Here is a 15,556-nt window from a genome sequence, read left to right on the forward strand (position 1 = left end):
ATCTGCAATTTACATACATAGGTGTATCGCGATGCGCCAACCGAACGACTGCGTGAATAGATGTAGAAAACACCCCTATGTACTTCGATATGTATCATTCCTTAACTTATTCGATCATCTTTAACGGCGAAACATCTTTGCACTGGTTTCGATATTACCTAGTCCGACGAGCAGAGTTCGTCGTTCAGCTCCGACGAAAATTAGAAGCGGACGCGACGCTTGGTGCCCTCTGCTGCCGCGCCGCCGCCATTTCGGAGAACGGTTGAAGGAGACGAGAATCGAGAGGACCGGGTTTCGATTCAAGAAAGCGATTGTCAATCGCGGATTACGATGATTATCGGAATATTCGAATTCGGTGGAATCCTGCGCGCCGATGGATCTCGCTTCCGTGAACACATAGCCCCTCGATATTCTCGCCGGAGCTTACATCTCGTAACACTATTTGCCGTTCGACGAGAGTAACGGGCTGGCGGCGTTCGAGTATCCTTGGCTGCAGGTGGGCAATATAAAGGGATTCATGTTGAACGGTGAACCGACCACCTCCCCTAGTCCTGCAACATACCCACTGTCGGTTATACGTTAGTGTCATCCACTAGAATTTGCTATTAATGATAATTAAATTACGCGTAACAATTCCAGAGCAGCATTTTTTTTGTACGTTTACGACGTTACGATTTTAATAAAAATATCGATAAAATTATTTCTCGTACGATTAATGTATTTACTTTGCTACTCTGGAATCATTGAGCAAAATAATCTAAACTATGACAATATAATTGGTTTAATTAAAATTATTTCTAAGCAGTATAATGATTAGAACTAAAGATTAAGCAAAAATAGTTGCATGTTCTCTTCATGTCAATTTTGTTCAAATTTATGAGTTATTTTTTACATAATATAAATATTGTTGATGGTTCAATATGTTGTAATAGTTTCAAATTGAACATAAAGATACATTATAAGATGGAACGTGCCAACTAGATAAGTACTTTAATGATACTAACGATCTTGTTGACTAAATGTAATTCTTGTATTATAAGAGTACTTTTACATTGCGATAATAATAATATTAAGTGCATTCTTTTGCTATTTGCTATTCCAAATTCTTAGTATATAATTTAAATTTCTATTCTAACAATATATGATAATAATAAAAGCGTATGAAGCATGTGTCTGCTGTAATAAACATTTAAGATGGATACATTTAAGTTCACTTAAGCAAAATAAAATATCACGGTCTAGGATCTCAGCATAAATATAGTATTTAATACTAAAATAAATAACAAAATAATAGCGTAAGCTTACGTTACAATCGCATATTTAAAACATTCTATGAAAAATTTCGATAATATCGAATAAACGGAGAAGGAAAGAAAATATTGATAGCAGACTTTCGCAGTATTCGACTTAAAATAAAATGTTCACGTGGTGGATGTAGACGGCGAGGCAACCGCGCCACGTGATATTCAATTAATCAAGGAGGGGAAGTGGGGACTATCAACGATTCATAAATGAACGCAAGTGTACATACATTCTCGAGTCTCGTCTCTCGTGCATGTTTCTCATAATTCTTTAATCGCAGTGCATAGGGTGGTTGTGGTGGTGATGATGGTGGTTGTGATGGTGGACGGTTAGCGGTTACTGGGCGGCTGTGGCGAGGTGGTGCTGTGTGGACCAGTGCGGTGGGACTGAGGTTGTCGGTGGTCGTACTACGGGGGCGAACGCACTCCCATCCCCGGACGTATAGAAAATGCCATATTGTTCGTGCGCTAAAACGAAAATTTCACATAAGGGAAAATCATAAGTGCGTGCGCCAGAGCCAACTATGCTACTGAACGTAAGAAGCGCATGCGCGGCAGGATCTCACGTGTACACGGATTTAAATACGACATGCGTACAGAATCGCAAGTACAAATGTATCGAAGAAAGATTTTCTGTTCGATTGTTTGAAACATGAATCGTAAAATGAACTTAGATCATATACTAAATTTCTTTTAATTGGAATACTAGAATCATGAAGATATATTAGAATGATTAATATAAATAAAGAGGTATCTTTCAAATTAAGTATCATAGAAATAAATTATAATTACAGTACCAACAACTTAATTCTATAGAAATCTTCATTTTTATTTAATATAATATTGAAACGTTTCATAAAAATGTTGAACGTGGATTCTATAGGATCAGGTATATTAAGATCGAGAAACATCGAGATAAGGTTGATGACGATTAAAATGTATACTTACGGGATGTATAAAGGGTTGGGCTACCGGTATACGGGTTGGCTATCGAGTAACTTCCGTTTGTGCTGTGACTGTGGGGTGTGCTAGCCGAACTTCCGCAATAACCACCGCTGGTTACGACCCCGCGCGGACTCGCGCTGCTGCTTTGTCTGTAGGCGTCGGCGCTACCACCGACGCTACCCCCGACGCTACCACCGCCGCCGCCGCCGCCACCAGCACCGGCTCCTGTCGTCACGGAACTACCGTCTAGAAATAGAAACCTGCCCGTCAGACGAACTCGTCAGTATTTCATCATTCTGTTCAGAGAGTGTTGCCTAGTGCACCGGAACGGGGAAAGAGTTCGCTTAAAACTGAGTTTACGCACAGTTTGATAGATTTACAGTTGATAAATTGTGTGTAGCAACGTAGAAAATGAAATAATGATAGTTCTGTACAAGAATTAAAGTTGGTCGGTAGAAATAGAACTATGAAATTTGTAATAATACAAATGTTCGACCTAAATAATTTGCGGCACTATCAATAATTAAGGATCTGATAGATTCGTGCATAACGGCGGGCAATAAAATGTTTTTAATAACCTTACTGCTAGCGTCGCGTATGTTACGAGTTATCTGTCAAATCATGTGTGTGCAATAGAATGAAATGAGAATCGCGAACGGTGACACGTGAGAACGCAATAAATCATCCTATTTATTAAAAAGTCTCGTCGTTCCGAACGTGTTGCCGGGCAGAAATTTCAAATAATGTCGGCCGCCCCCAGCGAGCGTTATTTGCAATTAGCGTAACAGGATATCTCCCAGTACGATCGTTTCGCGTTCCTAATTGTAATAATGACTATGTTATCGTGTCGTCTATAAAATATCATTTTAATACTTACCGTCCGTCCATTTCGCCGCGCTACCGTTTTCCTGTACCGTCACCGCGAGCTGGCCAGTGTACGAGTTGAACGCCGTCGCCGAGCTGGAGGTCGGCGGTGCAGGAGGGTGGCCCGATCCAGGACTCCTGGGCGCCCCAGTAATCCCAGCGTTTCCGCTTCTAGGCATACTGTATAAGGCCTCCGCTAGGTCCGCCGCCCTTTTCAGTATTATTTCTTTTGGCAATTTCTCGGGGTCACCCGGATGTCGCGGGATTAGTTTCTGTAACCTCTGGAAGCCGTAGTCGATCGTAGGCTCGTTTAACGCTGGAAAATTAATAATATTGCATGACATTTTATTCACGCGACGTAGACTTGTCTTCTTTCATTAATCATAGGACAGTATAACGTGTGTCGTTTGTAAATAATATTTTACACTTACAAACATATACGAATCTGCCAGGTGCTCCTTTACAAAATTGTTTAGTTTTGTAGGATAACGTGACTTCGACGACGCCTGGTATTTGTCGCGGTGGAGTTTGTACTCTAATTGCGTTCGGCGTGATTAGCTGGAGAAGAAAAAGTGAATTAATTTTTAACAGCTTGCAATACGTTTGCTACGTAAGATATAGACAGAAGAGGCCATAAGTAGGTTAACGGAGATGTACTTAAACCTTAGATTAGGATCAAACTTTAATACTTTTGGCCAATCCTGTATGATATATAAACCAGGGATTTACAAAATTAATTCTGAATCTAAGATATAAGTATGTACGTTGCTTTTTCGACTATAATGATTTTTATAAAATATGAAGTTATGTACCTCGCTCCAAACCAACATGGAGCCAAAAACTACTTGAAGTCCATCGAAGAAGTTTTCACCGATGATTATCACCGTGGATCCACCGGATGTCCAACCCTCATTTGGCGATATCGCTTTTATGCACGGCGTTTGAAGAGGTACGGGTGTATACAGACCTAATTTTGCAAACAAATTACATTAGTAACTAAATTGTACCGAGTATTAATATACCTTGATACCACAATAGTATATAATTACTATAAGCTGCATTAACGTCTTAATATAATATAGAATACTAAAATAAAGTTATTTAAAAAAAGATATAAGAAATAGTTTATTATTGCATAGTTTTTTCCCTTTGAGTTCTGCTTTTAACATTGTACAACAACCCAAAATGGTGCTCACAGCAAGCTAATAAAGACCGCGGTTGTACGGTCAGCTACGATTCAGCTAGCTGTAAGTAGATTCAGCAAGGCGCGTGGTCAGACCATCCAATACACACGACGAATCCGCAGGAGAGCGGTCGACCGGATGCGCCTAACTGAATCTATTAGCTAACTCGTACAGGGCTATTCTAATTGTGTCTTCATTTTCTCGTACTTTCTCCAATGTTCGCGTCACCATATGATACTATGTGGAGTTACCAGAAAATATTCAAGATTGCTTTAAAATAGAAAATATGTAACAACGCGAGTGCAGTATCAGTAGTGTGAGACACAACAATTTATAACCATTAAGATAAGAAACTTTTCCATCAATTTGACCTATCTTCAAAGATCAGTAGACAACGTGTTAGTAACCCGTAACCCGGCATTTCGAAAAAAACTTAACAATAAAAGTGTATACACAATACAAATACTAAATTGAACGTGAAAAATCTCTGTACGTGCCATAAATCGTGTACACAATAATGAGCGATACGTAGAAGGAGAAAAGTTGTGCGAAGAGAATGGGCCGAGAAATTACGCGAATTCCTCCGATCGCTTGAGGTATAAGCCGACACAGTTAGTTAGGGGGTGGGATACGGAAAATTATCTGAATATTCTGTTTATTCGGTCGAGGCCGCGGTGGTAGATATATTTCCCGTGGCAGTGGCGGCGTGGAGAAAGAGAAAGAGAAAGAGAAAGAGAAAGGGGGAGAAAGCAGACAGTAGGTAGAGGCTGTGTGGGCCAGAGTGGCTGGAGAAGGGTTGTAACAAGAAGGAAGGGGGACGATCGGGCCGGCGGTGTCTCTGCTTGGAATTTATAACCCAATGATATCATTTTGTACCCCGGCGAAGCCAAGCCACCCCCGGTACCAACCCTGGCAGAGCGGAGCCACGGCAGAGTGGCTGACATCATGGTATATTGCTCCCAGTGATGCTCAAACAGTTTCCACCTCGGGTGCTTACGCTACTAAATCTTAAAGGGTTTAAGAGATCTCGACAGCGGATAGCGCTCGGACCCTGTTCTTTCGGAAACGTTCCACCTTTCCTTTCGCTCGTTCGCGTTATTACGATAACAATAACAAAATTTTCGGAACGTCTCAACAGATTCTGAACAAAATTACCATGAAAAAAAATTGGTTCTTAAGAGCAATTAAAATTAATCCGGAAAGAATTGTAGAGGAAGTTTTTCAATCAGTTATTAATATTCAACTAGCAAATGAAATATTGCATTAATAAAATAAGGTTTACAACAACGCACAGACATATAATTATTCGAGGTAACTAGCTATTCAAGCAATCTGAATGCTGATTTTGCGTACATTAGAGGGAGGATTAAGTACTCGAGGACAGCAAGAACGTTAAAGAGTTACAATTCCGGTGTAAATGGGGATTCTTGAATGGGACGCAAGTATTTATTGCGTTCAATGTACAAGAAAGTCGTTAAACAGAGTCGGCCACGTTGGCAACCACCCTGGCAGAGAATTGTCGGTCGGGATAGCGTGGGGCAGAAAAGCAGGAGGAGGCAGAGAGCGGGACGAGAAGGTGGAGGATGGTTGAAAAGAGGGATTCAGCGGAGGAGGCCGGAACAAGCGTACCAACCTGGAATAAATAAAAAAGGGTTGCTCTACCCTTACCGTTCCCTCCCTAACCGCGCGAGTTCCTCTTTTACCACGAAACCGTGGCTCCCTTCCCCCCCCCCCCCCCCCCCCAGAAGCCAAAGAGTCGTTGTACTCCAGCACACTCGGCCCGATTCTCTCTGATCGCTGTGAGATCGCGCGATAACTTCGTTTACGCCGATAAAGACCTGGGAAGTTCTCCCAGGAAGGAAGTTGCTTTCACTTTCACCGCGAACGGCATCATTAAGCCGATATCTTACGGGCAAGCTGCTTTCTCTCTTCTTCAACGTCCGAACGATTTGTTCGTCTCGAATTAATGGCGTGCACGCGTTCACGCAACGCAAGAAGTTGAAATGTATATAGGTACACTTCGTGATTCTCTTCGACAAATGAACGAGCAAACGCAAACTCGATATTGGCGTTAGTCGCCCGAGAAGATGGAATCTTAAGAATCGATCGTCGAAATCTCTTCGATTTCTAAAGCAAATAGGAGAATGCGTTTGTAACGCCAGCTGAGGCTGCAAGACCGTACTCTTTGCTCGGCTCCCTCTACGACTTTCTTCCTCCTCGATTCTGCTCTTTCGGTCCGCGCTTGTCCTTTGTCTCATTGGTATGCCCGTTTCGGCGTTTTGGGAGTTGCTCGCCAGGGGATTCGGAAAGAGTGCTACCGGCACAGCGTCACAGTAGTTGCGAAACCCCGGAGGATGGCTCGAGATAGCTTAAACTTAGCATTCACGGACCAACACCCCACACAGCAACCACTGCTAGAAAAGAGAGAGTGAAAGAAGGGGAGAGGGAATCCTACTAAAAAAAAAGGATAAGGGAGAAGAGAAAGGGAGAGGAAAGGGAGGTCAATTTCAAGTCCTTTCTCTTCCCTTCCTCGTTCCTTTGCTCCCCGTTACTCTCAGCGTACTCCCGTCTTTCCGCTTGATGGCGCCAACCGGGCAAAAAGGAGAGACGAAAAGCTACGGCCGGGTGGAAAGAAAGGTTGAAACCTGCGGAGTGGAGCAAGGGAAAGAATGGTTGAAATAAGAGCAGAGGAGAGAGGTGGAGAGAGAGAGAGTGAGAGCATGAAGAAGGTGGTGGATCCCTCGTTTTCCCGCATCCCATTGATTTACATCTTGTCTTGGCGCGGCTACGGAAGAAAGGCTGGAAGAAGAGAGCCAAGAGAAAAGAGGAGAGCGCGTAGTCGTGGGGTGGCCGCACGATATCAGCCGTTTGTATGCGCGGCCGACGCCAAACTTTGCTGAATTGCCCTATGACTCCTTATATCCTATCCTCGGAACACGCCCCCTCCTACGCCCCCCCTTGCGATTCCACCCTCTACTACGGCTCTCGAGTCGTTATACCGATCTCGAAGAAACCGACTCACTCCGCGCCGGTGCCCGTCCCTTTCATTCGAGGATCCCGCGATAGGAGGGTGGTGGGAAACGCCACTCGAGTGTCTGGATCTTCCAATTGTAAATGACGACTATAAATCGGTCGAGGAACTATTGCGAGATTACGTGTACGCGGTTAATTGTTCGCGTTATGTTAGGTCTAATTTAACAGCCTCCTGTTTAAAGCATATCATTTCGTTTCAGTATTGTTAGCTGGGTACTTTTAATTACTAATTAACAATCCACGTAACGGTTATTTATATTGCATTTGATTATTGGTGTTGATAGAAAATGTGAAAGAGTTGATCATAAACCATTAAGACGTTATTGCAGTAAAAAAGAATCGATGTATATACATTGATTTCAAATTTAATTGTCTAGGTTACACCAATTTAATCATATATTGCAAATGTATTCAATTCTCCAATATCTTGTTCTGATAATATTAAGTGAAATTAATTGTATTTTGTATAGAAGAAACGTGATTTATAAGACGAGTATAAATCATTGCTGAAATAGATGGTAGTTGCATGCAACATTTATTTAATGATTATCGTTTGTGGTACTTACTGTTGTATTCGCCAGGATCGCTGGGATCCAATCGTTTCGTCCTACGCCCGTGTTTGCTATTATTGTGAACGAACATGTTGTCCGAGACTGCTAGTAGCGGTCCCTCTACTCCTACTTGCGTGGAAATGACCACCTGTTACGGAAGGTTGAAATTCGTCGACGTGAGATTTCGGTTTGAAAATTTAGCGAAATTATAAGAAAATGCTATCAGCCTCGTTTAATAAATCTTCCACAAACAAACCAGTGGAAATAATAAACATGATTCTGATTTTGCTCGTAAACGTTTACTCTATACATATTTTTTGCTACGTATTAAAACTTATCAAGTCATTGTCATAAACAGGACACTAAAAGGCGTGTACGAGAAAACTGTGTCACAGGACACGTTTCACAATTTTATTTAAGGGTTACATATCCACCGTTATACATGTTAATCATATCTGTTGTAAGCAAGCAATGCAGCTTGATTTGCTGCATCGCATTACGTGCATCCGCCATGCATTCCGTGACTCTCGTGACCCCCTATTTGCACGTATGATAGATACTATCGTGCAAATGTATGAATATAATCTCATTAAAGCTGAGTCTTGGAATTCAGCTGCTTAATAGAACCAAGTTAGAGCATTATTGTTTCGTTCAAATATACGTATTATAAATATATTCAATTGCATGTAAGCAAGCTCATTTGGTAGTTTTAAAATCACTTTCCGGAACGAACATAAATTGTTTTTATCAAGGTGAGTTTAAAGGGAAAAATAATTTTTTTAATGAAAAGCGCGTTGAAATTTTGAGATAAATATATTGGCCAATGATTCGCGTTAGTAGCAATATAGTGTTTATTCGACTCTATAAAGTTTGGACGAATCGAAACAAGCCACGTGGTTAACCTCGAGTTCCCCGGACGCAAACAAGAGGACGATGATTTTCGGGTGAAAGTAGAAAGAACGTTTATAAAATCGACTAGGCGGTCGGCGAACGCCCGAAGTTTTGTCCTTTCGCAAGTTCTCAACTTTCTTGGCTGGTTTGCCCGTGGTATCTGACGCGTAACGTCGTGCAAACTTGCCCAGCACAAGGGTAAGGATAACTCGGCGGCTTTTCGCGAGAGGAATTTTCGAGAGAGGGGAAGTCGTGCCGCTGAAATTTTAATTCGCGACTCCGAGCAATAAGCAATTTCTAAACAAATTAGGAGGCGCGATAAGTACTTTAACTTTGATTTACCGTTAACCGGCTGAATGAATAAAGAAATGAATGGGAAATGCGCGAGTATCAGAATTTGAAAACTCCTCGACAGAATATACTATACAGACATTTCGCGCGCCTAATAATACTGTAACTACGAAAGAATAAAATAATTAGGGAGACTAAAATGTAAAAAATTAATTTTCTGAAATACCTTTTATATCTGTAAATTACTATGTGAAAAGAAGAAAATAATATAAAAAATGTTTATGTTTGGCAAAGAAAGAAGTAATCAGAAACTAGTCGCTAATTAATTTTAGTATTGGAAAGTTGATGGTAAAAATGACGAGAACCGGCAGGAACGTTACTTCGAAGTGAAATAGAAATTGGCGAGCGGTTATATTTGCTTTCACGCCTCGAGTCCTTTTTATTCGATTACAAAGTGGCTTCAATAGAAGGGAAGGTAACACTCGCGCGATAAGGCGGTCGAATCCAATGGAAGAAAGCGGAAAGACAGGGCAGAAAGTTTTTGGTAATTTATTTTTTAATTCTACCTTTTGTCTGCGGAAATGGACACGGACGGGGTGGCGAGATACGGCTGTCGGTGGGTTGGAGAGACCGTTATACGGCGGTGAGGCGGAGGCGGCGGAAGGGGTGAACGGATACGGGGGTGAGTCGGTTGATGCCGCGCTGAGCTAATTGCCAACCCCTTGGATTACGTATCTCGGATGGAGATCTCAACTTCCGACGATGGCCGACCATCGAGAAATTGCTGTCTTCTAGACGAACATTTCCTTCCCCTTTACGAAATTAAAAAAGAATGCCTCCGAGTGGAAGCTACGCGCCCGTAGACGCAATATATATGAGAATGATACGCTGGCACACAATTCCCGCGAATTTTTGGTCTTCTCGTCTCTGTCCGTCCGTCCCCATAATTTCATGAATCGTGACCCGAATGACGATTCAATATTGCACGCCACTTTTCCATTTTTATACTATTTTAACGTATTTTCGAAATGGGTCACTATATATACGAAGTAGCTCTGGCTCTCTGTTTCGAAAGAGCAAAAGAGTAGTTTATAAATGACTATTGGTTTCACGTACTTCAAAAATTATTTTTCCTTATCAAATATTTAATCTCATCATGACATACGCTTTGAAAATTTTATTTGCATTATAATTATTTCTAGCGCTTCTAATTACTGGTTTCTTGAATTCCATTTGCTATCATGTCGGATATCGGTACATATCGATACGTAGCAAACAGGAGGAAGAGAGTATTCCCACTTTAATTAATAACAGTTGATTCAATACGCTACATAATATATTAACGTACCTGGAAACGTCTCATATCGCGTGGATTGCCGGCATTCTTAAGGCAATTCTGGTTGCACTTGAGGAAGAACTTGAGGAAGAATCTGAAAGCAGAGGGGAGCGGAGTTAAACGGTTGACAAGGTGCTTAACGCTCTTCAACGCCGAGAACTTAATTAGAACGCGAACTTGGCTGGAAAGTAAGTCTGAATATTGCATAAGCCAATCGTAAGCCCCGTTCTACTCGCCTCTATTATTCAGCATTTCTCTAGATTAAACCCCTAACCACGTGTTCTTCGACCTTTAGGACTCGACGGTATTGTATATTACACCAACATGCATATGTGGCCACTGCCTTAGACTACGAAAATGTCAGACGGTGCGTTCGCCTAAAAATGTATCTCATTGCGAGAAACGAAGGTTGAACCTCCATTCTTGCTATACCACGTTCTTGTACAACGTAACCGAATATAACAATACTCGATTCGAATGTGGGGCCAACCGCACCTTTAACAAAGATACGCTGAATTATTACGTTTGGAGGCAAGATAGATTCTGAGGTGAAAGAATCGCGGGAATGGTGCCTCGTACGAAATAGAAAGCAAATTCCACGAAAATAAAACTGACAGGAGACGAGTTTGAGGGAAAAAGTCGACGGCTCAATTTTCATGAATTATGTAGAATATAGGGGGAATATTGAATTCGAGGAAATTTTTGTGGATGCGCGACACCCGCGTTCTCGCTCGGCACGGTGAGAGGAGATGGAAGAAGAGAGGCGAGTACGTCTCCATGGGTGGACCGGGATAGATGGAGAGAGTGGAGAAAACTCGTAGGAAACAATCAGGAGGACCGAGACGATGAAGAGTTCGACGGACGAAGGGGTAGTTTTCTGGGTGGCTGGTAGGCCTCTCATCCCGTGGGACGCCATTGTCATCCCCCTACGGACTGCGTCTATACGATCCCGGGACTCCATCGAAAAATCAAACGCATACCTCCTAGCAGCGACGCCAGCTTTCTTTTTTTTTCTCTCTCTTCTTTTCTTTCTCGTTTGCGCGCACCGTCCAAGCGAGACTGTAGGAGGGACCCGTCTGATTTCACTTCGTCGCTTCGGTTCCTATCAATACCGCGCTCCTTTCATGTTCCTTTGTCTCCGTTGTTTCCCGTATTCTGCGCGTTAAGGGGGTAAACACAAGCAAAAGCCAGCGAAGAGCACGGTGGATGCTGGTCCGTTTAATTTTATGGACGCTCGGAGGAATAAAATCGTTTAGGCGTTGAAATTGTCTGCGCGCCATCCAACGATTCTTATCGTTTGCTCTGATTTATTTCGCGCCACGTCTCGTCGCTTCTCACGTCATCGTTCTTGTTAGTTTCCACATAATTCTGTGAAAATATGATTGGCGAAACATGGTTGGAGTTAATGATAAATTTTATTAAAATTCCTTTAGAAATATAAATTCATTAAATTTCATATAGGTGCCAGAATAAATGTTATTTATTAAAGTTTGTCCAACGTCAAATGAATAGTTGTACATTTTAAAATGTTTACAACTCCGCTGATGTATAGTTAAATGAAAATTTATATACATGTATGGATATCAAGACATATCGATCTTGAGGCAAACGATCTTTAACTCGATCCAATGTTTCGACTACATAAAATACACCTCCTGACAGCGTTAAGCGACGATCCGGAATGGATTTTATCGTGAAAACTGGTGCAAGCTCGCAGAAAGCATCGTCGAAGGAGAAAAATCTAATAGATGATCGAAATCGAGTTTGAGCCCCTGCAAGAAACTGGCCTTTCCACCCTTCTTGCTCGCGTTCGCGTTACAACATCGCCGATACTGTCGCCCCATCGAGCTCAGAATGAAATCCAGTTCGCATTTGAATCAGTCGGTAACGCAATCCATTAGCTCCTAACAGCCAATACTCGGAGGACGGCGTGGAAGAAAACGACCCCGAAAAGGAGAAAAAAATGAACGAACAGAGGGATGGATAGGCGTCGATATCCGCTGTGGGGTGTCGCGAATGATTAGTGTTGCTTATGAGTAACTTCGATAAAAATGCACAGAAATCTCTACAACAAAATCTTTGCAAGAAGTAGTTTCATTTTACCATTTAAAGCCTGCTCAATTCCAAATTATAATCATAAGTATACAGTATAAGAAATAATATTTTCATTAATACTGTTTCGTGTTTCAAATTATTCCAACTATTAATAGCAGAAAATAAAGTACGCATAAATGATTGTTGCATATACAATTCTATTTAAAGCAACTCGTTTGGTTGTTCCCGTTAACGTTAGTGACGTTAAAACGTATCGAACGTTTTCGCAGCAGTTTCGCAGTAGTCTAAGTGAGTACGTACACAGACGTGGTCGATACGGTTCGTATCAGCAAAAGCCTAGAAACCGTCGTCGTACCCCGTGCCTGAGGCGCGACACAGACATCGTGTTTAGAGCGAGATCCACGGCTGCGATACGCCGAAGTACAATGCTTTGAATACCCATCCAGCATCCCGATAACATCTTAACGTCCTCTAAGAGTAAACGAAATTAAATTCGCTCGACGCTCTAAGACCGGCCGAATGCAGCCGTTAACACGAACCTAGAGTATACGAGCCACGGATACGGATAGATACGAGAAGCATGAAGTAGGAGATCGATACGTTTCTTTCCCTTTCTCTTTATGTCCATCCCACCCTACCGTTTCCGCGTTCACCTTCTCCCTTTATATCCGGCCAGGCGTTCTCTTCCGCGCGCTACGCGCAGACCGAGCAGGAGGGCTCCCGATCGGTTTTCATTTTTACTTTTCACTTTTCCAACTATACGGATCCCGTGCCAAATGGTCGACTCGGTTGACAACTTGCGCCGGATCAGGCGGCCGCAGATAAAAAGCGCCGTTTAGATAATCTGGCCGTGCGTGTAACGCGCGATAATACGCGTTCCTGGCCGTCGCTATCTGCGCGTGTAATATCGCGAAGAGAAACGAGGGCTTCGCCAGTTCACCGAAGATATGTTGTGTACTCCCTGTGTGGAAGCAACCTCTGAATTATAATTTTCAATCATTTCGAGCGTTATTCTTGAAATATGATTATACTTTTAACTTGGACACCTGAAATTAATCGCAAGGTGCTCGTTGTATGAAATAATTGTGTTGTTTGATGGGCATATATATTATATAATAATTTATTGCCCATATTATTTAAAATATGAAATTTTATAAGTAATATTGCAATTTTTAATGAAATATCTCGGGTTTGTTTATGGAACTTAAAATAATTGAACACGAGGTAAATAAATATTGCTGAATAGCAGGGTTCTGAAATAAGAATTTATTGAGATGTATTTATTTGAAAGTTTGTGATGATGAGATTTAATGGGGAATATTTATTATGGTAAAATATGATTTTTAGAATGATGCAATAATGTGTAATTAATTTTTGTACAAAAATCTACGGAAACATATTGAAAAATATATGTTTATCGTTAGTCAAACGACTAGATGTCTGAAGTCAGTAGTAAAGATCAATAATTCTAGCGCCTTTTAAATACAACTATTTTAAATATCTCACTAAGCACTTAATTTAGATTTAATATTTAATTACTCACATTCCAAAACTTTCTCCGCTTTTTTAATAAAACATAGGGTGTTATATTGTTACAAAATTAAAATGGCTTTTAGAATCTTGTATAGGAGAACAAAAAATTACAATATTACAACTTCTAGTTTATGAGTTACTTTATGTAATCGAATTAAGATTATTTAAGTATTATTAAAAGTATAATATATACTTTATAAGTATTTATAAATATATAATAGAACCATTCTTAAATAATTCAGTACATTTCATGAAAACATATCAACGACCTAAAATCGTGTCACTGATAAAATTTAATCGGATAAATGAAATTGATGTCGTCTCGCTCTCATTCGTAATGAATTAAATGCCACCGTACTACTATTTTATAGTTGAAGAAAAAGATCGTTCGATATAAATAAAAAGTTGTTAAACTTCAACGCGCTTAGAAGTAGAACGGCGACGAACCGCCCGACCCTCCCGTATGAACGCAAACAACACCGTGCCGCAATTAAAGTGTTTTATCGGCGAGTACAACCAGCGAATCGTTTGATTCTTCCCGTATTGGCCGTATTGGCCGTTGTTCCGCTGCTAACGAATTGACATGGAATAAAATATACAGAGGCGGACCGATTGAGAAATCATTCCCAACCTACCTTCCCGATCGGCGGCATGCCTTCCCCGTTGCCTCTGCTAAAATGAAAATAAAACGCGGCAACGCGCGGCGGAAAGCGGCGGGTTGTACGCGATGGGGGGGAGGTTGAACGGGCGAAGGGTGGCGGAATGGCAACGGCCGTGTAGCGGGAAACGTGCACCGTTCGCTGTTTCCAGTTTTACAGTGTACAACTTCGCAACGTCGGGATGGATGAACGAACGAGCCAGAAAAAATAAACGACGCCAATGAAAAAAAAAGGAGCTAAATATTGGAGGTTTACGGTGGGAGGGAGGAAGAACGAGAGAAAGAGAAAGATAGAGCGAGAGAGGAGGGTGGCGGAGGTCGGGTAAACAGAGGCGAATGAATTCAATCAAACCTTGCAGTAAATCATCGGCACTTGCGCAGCGGTTTGCTAATACTTCCTGTGTACCAATTAGCGATTTTTTCACGGTATCGAAGAGGTCGTTCTTTTCTTCGAGAAAGTAATTTCTCGTTTAATATTTTCGCGCGGATGGAAATTCGTTTATACGACGCGTTTCGCGACAGATATTTCGAATTATTGGTAATGATTTTCTTGTAACGTAAACGTTCCATAAGTTTATTTTTCGAGTTGATTATTTGTACCGTATCAACGCGTTGTATACGGATGCCAAGGCGAGAGTAGGTGCCTTCTGATCTATTAAATATATTTCGTCTGGGGGTGAATGGATATAGGGGGCTTACTTGGGGACTTACGCGTAATAGTTCCAAATAGGGTGGCATTACGCGTATCAGAAATCCATTTCGTCCTACGTCGGAAAATCTTTAATCATGTTTTCAGCTCCCAAAGTAGATCCCCTTTTTTTTGTCACTGTAAAGGAGCGAATAATGTGACGTAGGTTCAATAGAGAATCGTGAGATGTCAGGTTCCATTCGTTTCCTCGCTAATTTCATCATTT

The 15,556-nt window shown here is 41.5% G+C and overlaps 1 protein-coding gene across 5 annotated transcripts in view; it reads right to left on the reverse strand.

Annotated features, from left to right (window-relative positions):
* Kn (EBF transcription factor knot) overlaps window positions 1-15,556 on the reverse strand; it is an 80,633-nt gene continuing 65,077 nt past the window's right edge. Inside the window, exons 7-14 of one of the 5 annotated variants that reach the window (XR_013101841.1) lie at window positions 10,409-10,490; window positions 7,894-8,026; window positions 3,923-4,077; window positions 3,542-3,668; window positions 3,124-3,426; window positions 2,250-2,492; window positions 1,532-1,769; window positions 1-551 (exon numbers count right to left, since the gene is read on the reverse strand). Coding sequence is in view for 3 of the 5 variants with exons in the window: in XM_076895052.1 (XP_076751167.1) it covers window positions 439-551; window positions 2,250-2,492; window positions 3,124-3,426; window positions 3,542-3,668; window positions 3,923-4,077; window positions 7,894-8,026; window positions 10,409-10,490 (1,156 nt within the window). In the remaining 2 variants the exon portion in view is untranslated. Of the gene's footprint in view, window positions 566-1,531; window positions 1,770-2,249; window positions 2,507-3,123; window positions 3,427-3,541; window positions 3,669-3,922; window positions 4,078-7,893; window positions 8,027-10,408; window positions 10,491-15,556 lie in introns of those variants that run through there. The other 4 variants (XR_013101842.1, XM_076895052.1, XM_076895053.1 and 1 more) reach the window with 4 other exon arrangements.

This window comes from Xylocopa sonorina, chromosome 5 (genome assembly GCF_050948175.1).
Source record: "Xylocopa sonorina isolate GNS202 chromosome 5, iyXylSono1_principal, whole genome shotgun sequence".
NCBI lineage: Eukaryota > Metazoa > Arthropoda > Insecta > Hymenoptera > Apidae > Xylocopa > Xylocopa sonorina.